The 16,258-nt window shown below is 38.2% G+C and overlaps 2 protein-coding genes and 1 long non-coding RNA gene across 3 annotated transcripts in view; 2 read left to right on the top strand and 1 right to left on the bottom strand.

The window, feature by feature from the left end:
* slc1a7b (solute carrier family 1 member 7b) overlaps positions 1 to 13,117 on the top strand; it is a 50,459-nt gene extending 37,342 nt beyond the window's left edge. The window contains exons 7-11 of the mRNA XM_080877612.1: positions 5,500 to 5,733; positions 6,596 to 6,790; positions 9,741 to 9,875; positions 9,991 to 10,090; positions 11,684 to 13,117. Of these exons, the coding sequence (XP_080733738.1) occupies positions 5,500 to 5,733; positions 6,596 to 6,790; positions 9,741 to 9,875; positions 9,991 to 10,090; positions 11,684 to 11,944 (925 nt within the window). The 3' untranslated portion in view covers positions 11,945 to 13,117. The remainder of the gene's footprint in view (positions 1 to 5,499; positions 5,734 to 6,595; positions 6,791 to 9,740; positions 9,876 to 9,990; positions 10,091 to 11,683) is intronic.
* LOC308394473 (uncharacterized protein) lies at positions 711 to 2,573 on the top strand (the record flags this gene model as incomplete). Its single annotated transcript, XM_080878831.1, has 3 exons — positions 711 to 1,364; positions 1,489 to 1,771; positions 1,905 to 2,573. Exons 1-3 carry the CDS (start codon positions 1,033 to 1,035, stop codon positions 2,571 to 2,573), a joined length of 1,284 nt encoding a protein of 427 aa, XP_080734957.1. The 5' UTR covers positions 711 to 1,032.
* Positions 11,811 to 16,183, bottom strand: LOC308393659. Its single transcript, XR_013971021.1, has 3 exons — positions 16,063 to 16,183; positions 13,198 to 13,313; positions 11,811 to 11,884 (listed from the first exon to the last, which is right to left on the bottom strand). It is a non-coding gene; the product is annotated as an uncharacterized lncRNA (long non-coding RNA).
* Between the last annotated feature and the right edge of the window lie 75 nt (positions 16,184 to 16,258).

Below are 16,258 nucleotides of genomic sequence, written 5' to 3' on the forward strand. Positions count from 1 at the left end.
GTTTAGACAAGAACTCTACGTATTATCATCAGAATCAGGTTGAGACATGGTTAACCTTTCTTTCACTTTTTTTTATTGGATGATTCAAAGTGAGAATGAGTCTGAGTGCAAATAGCAAATTATTATTACCTAATTACAAAGGAATATCCAAGTAAATCATTTTCAGAGAAACTGTTCTATTAAAAAGAATCGTGACGAACCTGAACTGCCTTATAGTCAGGATGTTATTGTTTGGAGGATCTTATTCTGTGATTAGAAAGTGTTTATAGAGCCACAGCATCTTATACAGTTCCAATCAAAAGTTTAAGACCACTTGAAAAAAATGGCAAAAAATCACATTTTGCATGGTTAGAGCTTTAACGTGCAAGTAGAAGAAATGGGAGTGTGACAAGACTTTTTTTTAAGTATGCAATTTATTGAAAACAACACTTAAGTTGAAACAGGCTGATTTACAGCTGATCAAAAGTTTAGGATCCCCCCCCCCCCCAAAAAAAAACAAACAAAAAAAACAAACAAAACAAACCCAAAAAAAAAAAAAAGATATCAAAGTTCCAAACATGAACTCCGTAACGAGTAGTTCCACCGTTATTGTTGATCAAACAACAGAATTAGAATGACAACAACGGATTTTGAACTAAATTACAGTTTTTCTCAAATGTTAAAACACAAAAGCCAATCCTGTAACCCAAATGACCAGTAGTCTAAACACATTTACTAAATGTAGCCACCATATTCCAGTACCATAAACACATGTCACATGAAGACACAATTCACAAAACACAACCCTCTGTACTCATAAATCTAAACACATTTTTCCTTGCCAAAACACATGTTGCAAAACAACTCTGCTCATATTCTCAAATGAAAGCCCATGTGATGCAAAATGCTTGCCACAGTCACCAATCTGTGAACACAGGGAACACACCTGGCGTCAGTCACTACACACAACGACTCAAAATTGAAGACACCTGTTGCTAATGATGTGACCCCACCTATGAAAGCATAGTTTGGTGAAGATGCCAAACAATCACAATGGATGAAGGCATTCGAGCGTGCGGAAGGAGAAGAGCTGCAGGCCAAAGAGGAAGAGGGGTTGAGATCAGAGGAGGAAGAGGTGAAGGCCTAAGAAGAAGAGGAGTTCAGAGTAGAGGAGGAAGACAAGGAGGCCAACAAGAGAGAGGAGAAGGTCCAGGTGGGAGAAGAAGACAACCTCGCACCATCATAACAGATGATATGCGAGCAACAGTAATTGACCATGTCATTGTCCATGGCATGACAATGGCTGAAGCGGGACGAAGAGTACATCCAAACCTGAGTAGGTCCACCGTGGCCACCATTATCAAGGCATTTAGACAACACAACAGGTATAGTACGCTATTGCTTTCTTTGTCACACTACAGTTTTACAGGCCTGTGAAAGTGGTCTGTTACCTTACATGTAGTTTTACATATAAATCAGTCAATTGACAACACATGTTTCTTTCTTTAGAGCTGAAAGAATGCCACATAGAGGTGGGAGGGTTGCCATATTCACAGCGGCACAAGAAACCCTCATTGCAGATATGGTCCGTGAGAACAACTGCATTAGACTCCGAGAGATCAGAGACAAAGTCATTGCAGATAATGTAAACTTTGAGAACATTGATGCTGTCAGCGTGTCCACAATAGACCGAGTTCTCCGGCGCCAACAGATGAGGATGAAACAGGTCTACAGGGTTCCCTTTGAGCGCAACTCTGCGCGACACATAGGACAACGTTACGAGTATGTGCAAGTACGTATACATCCATGTCCACAGTACAGTTAGTGGACATACTGTGTTGCTTAGTGGCCTACATTACTTCTGGACAATACTGTGCTACCTGATTGACCGTTCTGAACACCTGTACGCTTTTCCATGTTCACAGAGGATAATGCAGTTGGACGCGATGGCCAGACCCCATGAGTACCTCTTCCTGGATGAGGCTGGCTTCAACCTCCAGAAACGAAGGCGAAGAGGCCGTAACATCATTGGCCAGAGAGCCATCACTGAGGTTCCTGGCCAACGGGGGGGTAATATTACTCTTTGTGCAGCTATGGGTACGGAGGGGCTAGTCCACCGGCATGCTGTCCTTGGGTCTTACAACACCCAACGTCTCCTCACCTTCCTAGAGGAGCTAAAAGACATCCTCCTGGACCGTCAACAACACCATCCTAGGCTAGCACATCACATGTATGTGATCATTTGGGACAACGTCCGCTTCCACAAGACACACCAAATCAGAGAGTGGTTCACCACCAACAGTGACCACTTTTTAAACGTCTGTCTGCCACCCTACTCCCCTTTCCTGAACCCTATAGAGGAGTTCTTCTCATCATGGAGATGGAAGGTGTATGACAGACAGCCATACACAAGAGAGAACCTCGTACGGGCAATGGAGCTGGCCTGTGCTGACATCCCAGTGGAGGCCTTCCAGGGATGGATTCGCCATTCCAGGGCGTTTTTCCCGCGGTGCCTAGCAAGGGACAATATAGCCTGTGATGTGGATGAGGTGATGTGGCCCAATGCAGCTCGGCGACATGATGCCGCACAGTGACTGTGTGTAATACTGTAAAATGACCGTGTAGACAATAAAAAAGACTTCACACCCTGATCATGTTTCCGAGAGTACTGTTGTGTGCGATAGATTCTGTTTTTGCATTGAGTTGTGTTACAGTAGTGTACGTACATGCAGGATGTTTTTATAGATTTATAGTCTTCATGTGAAACTCACAAATCTAAATGCCTAATCCTCTGCAGGGTTCTATGACGATCCGTTACTGTACAGTTTATGAAAATATGCATTGGCAGTTATGAACCAAAGAACCTTCTCACAAATTGAGCATTGTGTTTTCAATTGTTTTGCTGTAGTGTGTAATGCTATGTATAGTGTTTACAGTTTTGACAGCTTCGAGCTGCTCTCTTGGTGTGGGAGTTTGAGTTTTGCAGTGGGAAGGTGTGGTTGTGTTTATGTAGCTTTAGAGAAGGGTGTTGTGTTTGAACATTGGGGGACCTGGTGGTAACGTTTGTGACATGTGTTTTAGCATTTGAGAAAAACTGTAACAGAATTAGAATGACAAGAATGGAATTTGAATGAAAAGAACTGAATTAGAATGAAATTAACAAAATTAGAATGAGAAAAACAGAATTAGAATGACAAGAACGGAATTTGAATGAAAAGAACTGGATTAGAAGGAAAACAATGGCTTTTGAACGAAAACAACAGAATTAGAATGACAAGAACAGAATTTGAATGAAAACACCGGAATTTGAAAGAAAACAACAACATTTGAATGAAAAGAACTGGAATAGAATGAGAACAACGGAATTTGAATGAAAACAACAGAATTAGAATGAAAACAACAGAATTTGAATGAAAACAACAGAATTTGAATAAAAAGAACTGAACTAGAATGGAAACAACAAAATTTGAATGAAAAAACAGGATTAGAATGAAGAGAATGGAATTTGAATGAAAATAACAGAATTAGAATGACAAAAACAGAATTTCAATGAAAACACCCAAAGTTGAAAGAAATCAACAAAATTTGAATGAAAACAGCAAAACTAGAGTGAAAATAACATAATTAGAATGAAAACAACAGAATTAGAATGAAAACAATGGAATTTGAATGAAAAGAACTGAATTAGAATGAAAACAACAAAATTTGAATGAAAAAACTGGTTTAGAATGAAGAGAACAGAATTTCAATGAGAACAGCAGAATTAGAATAACAAGAACGGAAGTTGAATGAAAGCACTGGAATTTGAAAGAAAACAACAAAATTTGAATGAAAACAACAACATTTGAATGAAAAGAACTGGACTAGAATGAAAAGAACTGATTTTGAACAAAAACAACAGAATTAGAATGACAAGGATAGAATTTGAATGAAAACATGGGGATTAGAATGAAGAATTTGAATGAAAAGAACTGAGTTTGAATGAAAAGAACTGAGTTTGAATGAAAAGAAAAGTTTTAGGATGAAAACAACGGAATTAGAATGAAAAGAAAAGAATTAGAATGACAACAACGGATTTTGAACTAAATTAACAGAATTAGAATAACAAGAACGGAATTTGAATGAAAACAGAAATTTGAATGAAAACAACAGAATTAGAATGAAAAGAACTGAACTAGAATTGAAACAACAACATTTGAATGAAAAAACAGGATTAGAATGAAGAGAATGGAATTTGAATGAAAACACCAGAAGTTGAAAGAAATCAACCAAATTTGAATGAAAACAACAGAACTAGAGTGAAAATAACATAATTTCAATGAAAAAACTCGCACGTAGAAAACATCTCAGGTGGGATCTGCTTGTCATGCAAGTAACGTTGGAAACCATCAGAACCATTAAGGTTACATTTTTTTCTCATCAGAGAATAAAACTTTCTTCCACCTTTCAATGTCCCATGATTGGAGCTCTCTTGCAAAATCCAAACGGTCAGTTCTGTGGCATTCAAGGAGACGAAGCATTTAAAGCCGTTTTTAAAGCCCTTCAGTCTCAGATGCCCTCTGATGGCTATGGGGCTGCAGTCAGAACCAATAATGGCCTTAATTTGGGTCAAGGATCGTCCAGTGTCTTGATGGACAGCCAATTGGATCCTCCGGCTCAGTGCTGGATAAATTTTGGCGGGTCTTCCAGAATCATTTAAAAAATTCGAAATGACTGTCTGTGTGTGAGAAACTCTGCTTATGCTCAACTCTGTTAGTTCAACATCAGAATGTCATGACAGTGTGACTACCTGACAGAAAATGACAATGAATCCAAATTTTTGCATAGATTTGGGCTTGTAAAGGCATGTGGTACTAAACTTTTGATCAGCTGTTAAACAGCTGTTAAACTGTTTCAGTTTAAGCATTCTTTTCAATGAATTGAATACTCAAAAAATGTTTTGTCTCACTCCCATTCCTTCTTGTTGCATGTTAAAGCTCTATGCTATATTTGGAACCTTGTTAAGATCGAACCATGCAAAATATAATTTTTTGCCATTTTTCAAGTGGTCTTATACTTTTGATCGGGACTGTATATGCACATTAATAAATATTAAAAATGTGTCAATCTAATATCTACACATTAAGTAGGATTAATTCCACCATTATAATCTGGTCATTTATCCTAGTATATTATGTTATGTGTATGCAGGTATATTGTAATTTAATAGTTTTTTCAGAGAAAGAAAAAATAAAGGATTTAGTCTTAGACAATCCTGTCACTCTTACTTTTAAAGCTCAATTGCTAAAACTAACTAGCTCCTTCTTGTCTAGATTTCTTGTCTGGTTGTCATTCAGCTGACTGATGGTTGGACAGACTGCACGCATATGTTCACATGCCCCTAATCTAATTATTTTTTTTAAAAGGACATTGGTGTTTCTTAGTGTAAAACTCTGTGTATGGCTTCTTTTCTCCCACCATCTCATAAAATCTAAGACTTATAACTGTCATTTTGACACTTGATTGTCTTCATCTCCTCAGGTATTTTCCATTTGGTATTGTTTTCCTGGTGGCTGGAAAGATCCTGGAAATGAGTGATCCCTCAGCCATGGGGAAGAAGCTCGGTTTCTATGCCATCACTGTGGTGTTTGGTTTGGTGCTGCACGGCTTGTTTATCCTGCCTGCTATGTACTTCTTCATCACCAAAAAGAGTCCCATTGTTTACATACGGGGAATCCTGCAAGCCCTGCTCATTGCACTGGCAACCTCCTCCAGGTAAAGAAACTTATTATAGAGAGAATGAATGCGTTACAAAAGGAAAACATCAGTAACTCATTTTATCATCTCATATGTGAGTCAAAATAAAACATCCCCGAGTCTTAACAACACTTATTCTTTTCTTCCTTTTTACTGGAACCTTTACTGTGAAAAATCTCAAAGGGCTGTTGGCTGATCAGAAAACATCTGGTGTGTGGGAAGAGAGGGAAAAGTAAAAGAGCATTCCACGTGTCTTTAAACAGACTCCACTGATGCTTGTGTATCATGTGTGCATGCTGACAGATCATATTCTATAACAAAAACAGGCTTTAGTTTTAATTTAGATGACCATGTCAGTGTTTTTGCATGTATTTGGCAGACATTGTGTTTGCTGTGGTAGATCTGTGACTGCCTTCATTTGTATCTCGTGTGTAAACGAATGAAAACAAGTTGTAGGTAGGGAAGCTCTAAAGTGAAAAACACAACAGTATACTTTAGAAAATGCACCTCAACAATATGTGATTTGACATAAACTGGTTAAACCTCTCCAAAAGCACTGCTATGGTCTATTAATGTTTTCTATTCTATTTTCTATTCAGTTTTAAACAAATCATTCCTTGTTGCATACGCAGACTGACAAAGACGGAGTTCTTCTGAGGTCTTTGGGGTCAGATTGGCTTCATCACGCATGCATGTGTTTGCTAGACTCAGATTAGTAAAAAGCATCTGCTGCATGCTGTCATGCAAAGCATTATTATTCTTAGTCAGCATGAATGAACAGATTGTGTTTGTTTGCATGCATACCTGAGAGAAATTAGGAGGCTTCATATTTATTTTTTTTATTAGCTGTCCTCTCTGTCTTTTTCTTCGTTTTCCTCAGCTCAGCCACTTTGCCTATAACCTTCAAGTGCCTCTTAGAGAACAACCACATTGACCGTCGCATCATCCGTTTCGTGCTACCCGTGGGTGCAACCATCAATATGGACGGCACCGCTCTCTATGAGGCTGTTGCAGCAATATTCATTGCACAAGTTAATAATTATGAGCTGGACTTCGGTCAGATCATCACCATCAGGTCAGTAAACCTTTTTTAAATGTAATTTTAATTGACTTTATTTATTTTGACAAAGCCATGTAAGTATCATTGAATATTTTTAGTCATTCATATGCTTTACATTAATCACGCTGGAAGTCCTGTTCTGATCAGAGGGCTGCACTAACTCAGAGCAAGCATCACCTTCTGTGTCAAACTTAACCACCTTTCATGTCAAGGATCATCTCTGGTGATTAGACCTCGGTGTCAGGCTTAATGACCGAACAGCAGGTTTCAATTGAAGGGCTTGCAGTGTCCAAAACAGAAGGTATTTATCTTGCAGTGCACCACGAATTTGTTCAGGAGGTGGTGAGGAGATTTAGTGTACCATCCTGCGTTTTCTGAGGAAAAACATTCGCTACAAACCACCTGAACTGTGATACGTAAAATCGTGTTTTACGTATCACACAACACACTGAAGATGCAGGAGTGGGGTTTTTTGCCACATCAACACAATGCTCATCACCACAACACCCTGTTCATCAGATTTGTCTCTCAGGGACTTATTTTCCTTTCACAAAATAAAATTCAAGTTGAAGAGTTTCAATTTTAGACAGTTGTCAGCAGCTGAAATCTGTTTATAATGCTGCTTTATGTTTTTGTGTTGAAGCTGAAAAAATGTTTGAAAGCCCATCCCAGTGATTCACTGTTGCAGCAGAGAGCTGCTCAAGCACAGCAATGGATGCACGTAAAAGAATGGCTCATCATGCTGATCATCACAGAGACTCAAGCTCGAGAAAGAATACGCTGATGAATGTATTATTGTGCCTGCTGGTGTGAATGACAGCCAGACCTCAGGCTTCGCCGAAGTGAGAGGCTGCAACTTCTGAAGGGACTTTTTAAATAGATTGTTCCAGCGTAATTCATCAACCACATCAAACTATGGGCTAAAAACTAAGCTCAGTAGCCACACATGTAGTTTTAATTGTCTGTCATATCAGACTACTATGTGTAAAATGATGCTCACAGTGAACATTGCTGTTGGATAGTTGGTTTTGGAGCTTTATAAGGGAAATGTAGACTTCTACCAACAAATCTATTGAAGCATACTGATGCCTTCAAGATTAAAACAAAAAAAGAAGAAGTAGATAAAATAAGTTTCCCTTTAACCACTACTTATAAACACTATTTCTGTGTGGGAAACAACATCTACTGGTGCTGAACATGCAGAGGAGCTTGCTGGAAGACAGATGTGGAAAAATAAATCACAGAAAACAAACAAGGGCTTATAACAGACGGAAATAAATAAAAATAACAAATAAATGGCTTGCTGGCATTCCTTGAGATAATAAATATAATAAATGAGATGAAGTAAACCAACACTCTAATACATTTTCTCAGTCAAGTGTCTCATTTCCCTGTGGACTCTGCTGGTGATAAGAAACAAGTACTACAGAGAACTACAGGCTCCCATGGTCTGGTTGACAAAATGCTGATGGAGGATACTGTCTTTCTGAGATTCTTTAGAAAAAGCAAAGAAAAGTAGAACTTTTCTCAAATTCAGTATTAGTGTAAGAGGCTGGCCCTGCAGATGCTTTCTTCCTGTTTAAGGAATCTTTGAGCTTCTCTCATTCCTCTAATTTCTACACTTCTAAAACATATGGAGGACAGAGGAGAGAAGAGGCTTCTGTAGGAACTATAACCAAGGATGCACAGATGTATCTTTTGCTGAAGTGTCTTTACCTTCAACTCTTTCACATTGTGTAATGTTGTGAAAATAATTAAAAGTGGCTGTAAAGAAAAAAATAAAAAATGCCATGGGCACTGTTACCCCTGTGTACACCTATATATGGGCTATAATAAAATTATTTATGACGCAGGTGTATAATACATCATGTTTAATTGGTTTTCATTGCTTTAAAATGAGGCTCCAAATGCCTGTTTCCTTGACTCCTCGCTCCTTGTGTTGTCTCATTGCCTCCTCTGCTCAGATCTGTGGTAGAAGGAACTAACATGTGAAAACTGAAAACTTTGTAAATCTCTGCATGAGAACCAGTTTTTCCATAAAATTAGAAAAATTGACAAGCGGAGGACAAAGGAAGGCTGTCATTAGCCAGAGTACGCTTTTATAGATGTAGTATAAACATGACAGCTTATCACTTATCACTGAAGAGCCACGTGGCCTCAATAAACCAGTATATTCCCGTGATATCATGGTTGAGTTTCTGACCCTAACTCCCATTTCATCATTTCACCCCAGACTGTGGTGTAGTGAGTTGTGGGATCATCTCTTCGTCAAACTCTGGAGCTGCACCAGATATCCGATGTGCCAACATTTTACACCAGATAAGAGGCTTCCCAATTAGACAGTTGCCTTAGAGACATTATTAACATTATTGTGTACTTTTGGGGCCAGGCTCACCTTGAGATATAATCCACAAAACAAATTAGGCAAGAAGAGTCTTTAATTTACTTTAAAGTATTTGCATTCAGCACAAAAATGAACTAAACACAACAAATCCTGATGAACAAAAATAGATGGAAAAATGAATTAGAACCACCACATATGGGGGGGAAAACAATCAGTAAAAGTATGTGAGAATATCAGGACTATATTTGAAGTTAAAATTCCACAACAGTTGATGTCATGGACCAATACCTCTGTCACAGAAACATCTTCTTTCAGCTGCTCCCTTCAGGGGTCTCCACAGTGGATGATCTGACTCCGTCTCACCCTTTGTCTAGCTTCCTCTTCTCTAACACTAACCCTCTGGGTTACTCAGGGAGTCTGGTTGGCATAAATGCAAATTGAAAGCATTCTTTGTCACTTTAGGGGTTTATTTGGACAAAGAAGCAGTTTTTAAAGTAGAGCTGTTCTGCTTTGCCATATTTTCTGTCACACGTGTACTGTTTCAGCAGAAGAAGTCGTCCACTTTATATTTGTCATCAGCTTTTTTACTTTAATTAACTTCACCTCCCATCTCTCCAACAGCATCACTGCTACTGCAGCCAGCATAGGTGCAGCAGGAATACCACAAGCTGGGCTGGTCACCATGGTGATAGTGCTAACATCTGTTGGTCTGCCAACTGACGACATCACTCTCATCATTGCAGTAGACTGGGCATTGTAAGTTGCATATCACTTCTAAAATGTATTAAAGATCCAAACCGACAACAGCTCTACTGACTCGATTTCTATCGGTCCAAATAAAAAGTGTCTTAAATGTCTTCTTCTTTTACAGAGACAGATTTCGCACCATGGTCAATGTAATGGGGGATGCTTTGGCCACAGGCATCATGGCACACATCTGCAGAAAAGACTTCATGAAAGAGGGAGATGGGGTGAGTTTTAATGACAATATGTTTCAAAGGACTTGGGTAATTGGGGTGATTGAGCCCATAGTTTGCTTCTTGGGGCTGAAAACGTTATTAGTTCTGTTTCACGCATTTTTAGAGATTTGGCTAAGTAGTAGGCATTTAGAAGAAACTGAAGATTTAAGTGTGTATTTACTATAATTTTAGGTTTAGCCCCTCCCTACTTTCATCAAATCATTTGCAATCCTTTAGACAGCAATTACAACCCCAGTTCCAAAACGTTGACATGGTGTATAAAATGCAAATAAGACAGAATGAAATGATTCACAAGATTCCCATAAACCTTTAAGCTGAGAAAAGTGAGCAGCACTAAAAAGAAACAGCTGGAGGAACATTTTGCATCTAATTGGGTTAACTGGCAACTGATCAGTGCCATTGGGTATAAAGAGAGAATCTTAGAGAGTTTCTCAGAAGTAAAGAAGGGCAGAGGCTCCCTAATCTGCAAAATAATGCATGTAGAAATGTGAGAATATCTCATCATCTGCAGCACATAATAAAAATCTAATATTCAAAGTCAGAATATTCAGAATCTGGGGACAGGTCTGAAAATGAGTAGTGGATGACTATGATTTTCAGGACCTGGGGCAGCACTTCATTAAAAACAGACATGATTAATACTACATAGGCTTAGGAACACTTCCAGAAATCACTCTCTAAACACAATTCAACATGCCATTCACAAATGTAGGTTAAAGCTGTATCATGCAAAGATGAAGGCGCATGTGAACATGATCAGAATAGCCAATTCTGATGGTGCCTTTCCAGATGTGAAAGCATCTGGAAAGGCACCATCAATGCTGAAAGGTATGTAAAGGTCTTAGAGCAATATATCCTCCCGTCCAGACACTCCATGCCTTTCACCAGTTGAAAGCATGTGGAATTCAGTAAAAGGACTGGATGTTAGAGTCCCTGATATTGCATTGCTTTATATGGAGAGAATCTTGAGGGGTGGCTGTTATGAGGAAAGGCAGCCCAGAAACTTTACCAGCAGCACACATCGTTGTGTGCCTCAACATTTTTATTTTTTTCATTGGGGTTGTAATTGAACAGTACAAAACTGCAGTGACTAATAATGAAATCTGATTTGTTAGTTGTTGTTGATGTTAGTTGACTGACTGATGCTCTGTGCAGGACGCGCCCCGCCTCTCATCCTATCACAGCTTCAGTCACCCTGAGTTTGACAAGTGGTTTAGAAAACTGATACAATAATTCAAAAATACTTCTATTGAAGGTAATTGGGGTTTAAATGGCTTCCAAATCTTTTGTGCACGTTTTACACAACATACAAAGATTTTGGAGACTGAGCTAAAAAAAAAAAAATTGCACACAATTGATGAACATTTAAATAATGGGAAAAAAATAATCTAATAATTTCATTATTTATTTTTGCCATTGGAAAAATGTATTTGTTAAAAACTAAAATGTATTACAACCACAAGAAGTGGCACTTCAATAGCCTTGGATCATTTTTCCTTTTCAACCTTTGGTTTCCTTAACAAAGAGAACCTTCTGAGCACTCCAGATTTTTTCAAGTAGTCCCATATATTATCCAATCTACAGGTACCTTTGATCTGTGAGACCAAAACAGCAATGAGCACCCCTCCTGTGATGAACTGCCACACCAACAATGGCAACTGCCGACCCCCTCCTTTAGGGGTCAAACACCAGTTCATCCCTCCTGAAGTGGCTCAACTCATACAACTGGAGGAGGGCGTTCGGCCGCTTTCAGACAGGAAGAAACCTCCAATTCCTCCGAGACATCTGAAGAAGAGCAAAGAACACTGCACTATAGATATGAATGGCCTTGAGACCAATGTATAGCCTCCTCTTGCAGTTTGAATGGTTCTCTGTAAGTTATGCTGAAAGGAGCGCAGCAGCAAAGGACACCCGTGCAGGCAGAAGGACAATACAGATGAGCTCATCTAGCTCCACAAAAACCTTTTAAAGCAAAGCAGTTGCAAAAGACTCCACAATAGCGCATTTACAGTGGAATTTATGGCAACACAAGGACAATGATACGATTTCTATTATAAAATTTGTCCTTGGTCCTGTACCTGCTATTACTTGCATTGATTCAATAATTTTTATTTGATATATACATTTTTTATGACTTTTTGTTTTTGTTTTGTTTTTTGACAATGTATTTTTTTGTACTGCTGTACTGCAAGCAGCCAGCTGTTTGCATTATAAAAGATGAGACAGGATGTCTGCTTGGAGCTAAATGATCAGGAGGCAAAGTGAAATGCACACATTTTTTAAGTTTGCCTTAACAAAGCTGGTGGTGCTAGGCTGATGGTTATTATGGGACAAGAGGAAGTTGAGTGAACTGAATTTGTACCCACCCCTGTAGTGATGTTATAACTTTGATATGTGTTTAAAACAGAGATTAGAACTGTTTTATGTGTTTGAACAGCCTCAGGATCATTTGATTTAATTAAGCTTTCTGGCATATTAGCAGCCTGAAAACATCCACTAGTAATTTAATTAAATGTTTGTCAGTTGACTTGATATCAAACAGAAATTGGCACATTTCAATAAAACATTAAGTTACTAACCAGCTCTTCCATTTCTGCTGTGTTAGTTGGTTATTTTTTTCTCATTTATGTAGTGAGCCAATAAAGCACTGGGGGAGCTTCCTCCTGTCAATACCCAACCTAAATTATTTCACCCAATCCCAACTCCAGTAGAAGAAGGGAATGGAAAACTACATGCCTTGTTCCATCTGGAAACGCATCTAAAAGTTGAGCTATTTAAAGGAGTTCAATAGTCAGATTTGGGTAACTTATGCTACAATTAAATTAATCCGACTATAACACACATGTAAAAAAATGTTTTTGTAAAGTGGCCTATATAAGTGTATCACTCACACTGGTTAGCAGCGTTGGGAAGGTTACTTTTAAAATGTATTCCACTACAGATTACAGAATACATTCCCCCAAATGTATTCTGTAACGTATTCCGTTACGTTACTTAATGACAGTAACGTATTCTAAATACTTTGGATTACTTAATATATTATCATGCTTTTTACAACTACGTGAATGTACTATTGCTGTGTGATTTATTACTATTACCGAAGGTCCGCGACTCCGAACTGTAGTAAAGGGACCTCTGACTAATACGGCGGGTTCATGTCGGGCTCTCTCTCACCCAGGAGGCACACAGTCGCAGAGAGAGAGCGCGCTGCCGCCTGGAACAACAGAACATAGCTGTCAAACAAACCCAAACAACCCGTGACAATATGAAACAGGAAAGTACCGCAGTGTAATCCATTTATTTCAACAAAGTAACTGTATTCTAAATACCACCTTTTTAAATGGTAACTGTAACGGAATACAATTACTCATATTTTGTATTTTAAATACGTAATGGCGGTACATGTATTCCGTTACTCCCCAACACTGCTGGTTAGTGACACACCCCACCACCACAGCTGTCTATTCCTCGACTACTGGAGGTTACTGGCTGTTACTGGGTGACAGCCAGTAGGGAGCAAACACTTGCTAATTCACCACAGGGAGATGAAACTTGAATAAGTGAAAGAAATCAGTCAGAGACATCTTTGAATGGAAATTAAGATCGTAATATGTTGCACGGGCCTGGATATTCACGCCATTTTCCTTCACTAAAATATCTATATAACAACTGCAAAGACAGTCTAAGTTGCAACTAACTAGCAACAAACACCCTGACCGACTGTTCATGTCATTTTACTCTAGTTAATAATAAGCTACTTTCATAAACCTCTTAGAACAGCACCATCTCCTTCTTCTTTTTTTTATTTATTGACATATCGTCTTACATTGAAACTGCTGGAAAATTGTGAACTATAGTTTCTTTCCACTGGCTTTGTCAGCAAACATATCACATATGTGCATGCGTAATACTTGACACAGGCACCATGATTTTACCAAATGCTTTGTGGACTGCTTGGTACCGTTTGAGATGGTGATATAACTGAAGATTTGACAAACTCACTCAAAGGGTATCTCAAACCTAACACAACCTAACGCCCATTTTACTCTATATGGGAACGCAAATTTAAAATAAAGAATACTTGCATTCATTTGGAACGTTTTTACTTGGGTCATAAATCAATGTCTATACAGTCATACTTCTTTCAGCAACTCAGAGGCATGGCCGCCTGCAGGCTATTGGAAAGAATCTAGATTTAATGCACATTTGCAGAAAAAGCATAGAGCACATGCTATTTATGAATTACCATTGCAGTTTTGCCGCTCCAGAAAGAGAATTTCCATCATGATCCAAAATTATAATTATTAAGAACATTTTCTTACTGTACATTTCAATTTTGTCATATAAAGGCAGAAATGTACTCTTCCAAATAGTATGTTTTCATCTGTTTTGTCATTCCATTAATAATTTTTCTCAGCTCTTTACACAGTAAATACCAGAGAATTCAGAGCATACAGACTGAGATGTGTTTTTCTCTGGCTAGTGTCCTGCCTTTTTTTATAATACTGAACAGATCTGCTATAGCTCCACACAGAGCAGTGACACTGCCATGTGTGGGAGAAGCTGCAGAAACAGCGAACAGATTTCAGCCTTTTCAAATAATTTATTCTTGTGTTTTTGACTGTCTATGTATGACAATATTGCATTCATATCAATAAAGTGAGATTTTATGCTGAAATATGTATCCTGTTAGAAAACATGAATGAACTAAAGGGTCAGTAAAATCAGCACTGGTTGAAGCTCCGGTTTTGTTGATAGAATTAAAATATTTCATTCGCAAGCAAATGTTATTAATCATAGTGGAAAATAATATGTATATTTACCTTCACTGCAGGTAAATCACTGCTTTTCAAGATTATTGCTATTATTAAACCAACTCGCTGGTAAAACATTACGATTTATCCAAACTGTTTAGTAATAGCAGAAAAAATCGTTATAATTTTTATCTTAAATTATCTGATCTGAAATTTCCCACTTGTGGGACTAATAAAAGTATCTTATCTTATCTTATCTTATCTTATCTTATCTTATCTTACCACTCATTATGATTTTAGTTAACTTATTTTTTGTTAAACAGCATGAAGGTAAGATGTCTATTACAAGTGACGTATATTGATAATTGATGGCAGCAAATATGTTCTGAGTGGACAGAATCAATTACCAGTCTCCTGTTCACTTTATGTTTCTGACATTATACTAAAATTTGGCTGTAATTCATCTAAAGGACGCTCTTAAGATAGTCCTTAATATGAAGGAGTGAATAAACCTTAACACGTAAAACAAGAAAATATTTTTTGCAGATAAAATATCAGTTTTATGTCTTTTTTTTTCTTACAGGAAAGACTTACTAGTCTACTAGTAGAGTCATTGCTAATGGGTACAAATTTGTCTTTTAAGGACTTATTGGACTCTGACAGAACTTCTGTCTTTCACCTCCTTTTTAGCACCCCATTTCTAAAAGATACACTAGAAAAACCAGAGTATAATTAAATCATAAAAAACAGTAAAGATTTATGTCTGGTGTTTTTGGACTAATAATAACAATAACAACAATAATAAAAATCTCCCATTTTTTAAGCCTGCCTACAGTTCTGCACATCTGCAAGTTGCTTTGCAACCCTCGTCCACTCCACCTACTCTTTTCAAGTTGTGTATGATCGATGTCACCAGAGATGGGCAGTAACGCGTTACTTGTAACGTGTCACTGTAATCTGATTACTTTTTTCAAGTAACGAGTAAAGTAAGGGATTACTATTGCAAAAACGGTAATTAGATTACCGTTACTTTGTCATAGGAACACTGCGTTACTAAAACCGTGATTTTTTTTGCAAGAATGTCTCATGACAGTGACGTAAGCGAGTGCGTCGTTCATGACAACAGCTGTGTGCAGATCAACAATGGATCATATATCGAGTGTAGGAGAGAGTATGAGCGTGCAGCGTTTAAAGCGTGGAAGTACTGACCTTACTTTGAGTTTGATTTCATAAAAAGTGACAAAAACATTAGTGTCCGTTGTGCGTGGGAAGAAAACTTCTTTTTACACCGAACCCCCCCCCCCAAACAAGCTCCGAGTGCGCAACGATGTAATGGGAAATTCACAGAGAAACTCGTGGATTCTTCAACTGACCGCTGCGGCACACCTGCACCAGAGCACACCTC

Source organism: Rhamphochromis sp. 'chilingali' (assembly GCF_963969265.1).
Source record: "Rhamphochromis sp. 'chilingali' genome assembly, chromosome: 3".
NCBI lineage: Eukaryota > Metazoa > Chordata > Actinopteri > Cichliformes > Cichlidae > Rhamphochromis > Rhamphochromis sp. 'chilingali'.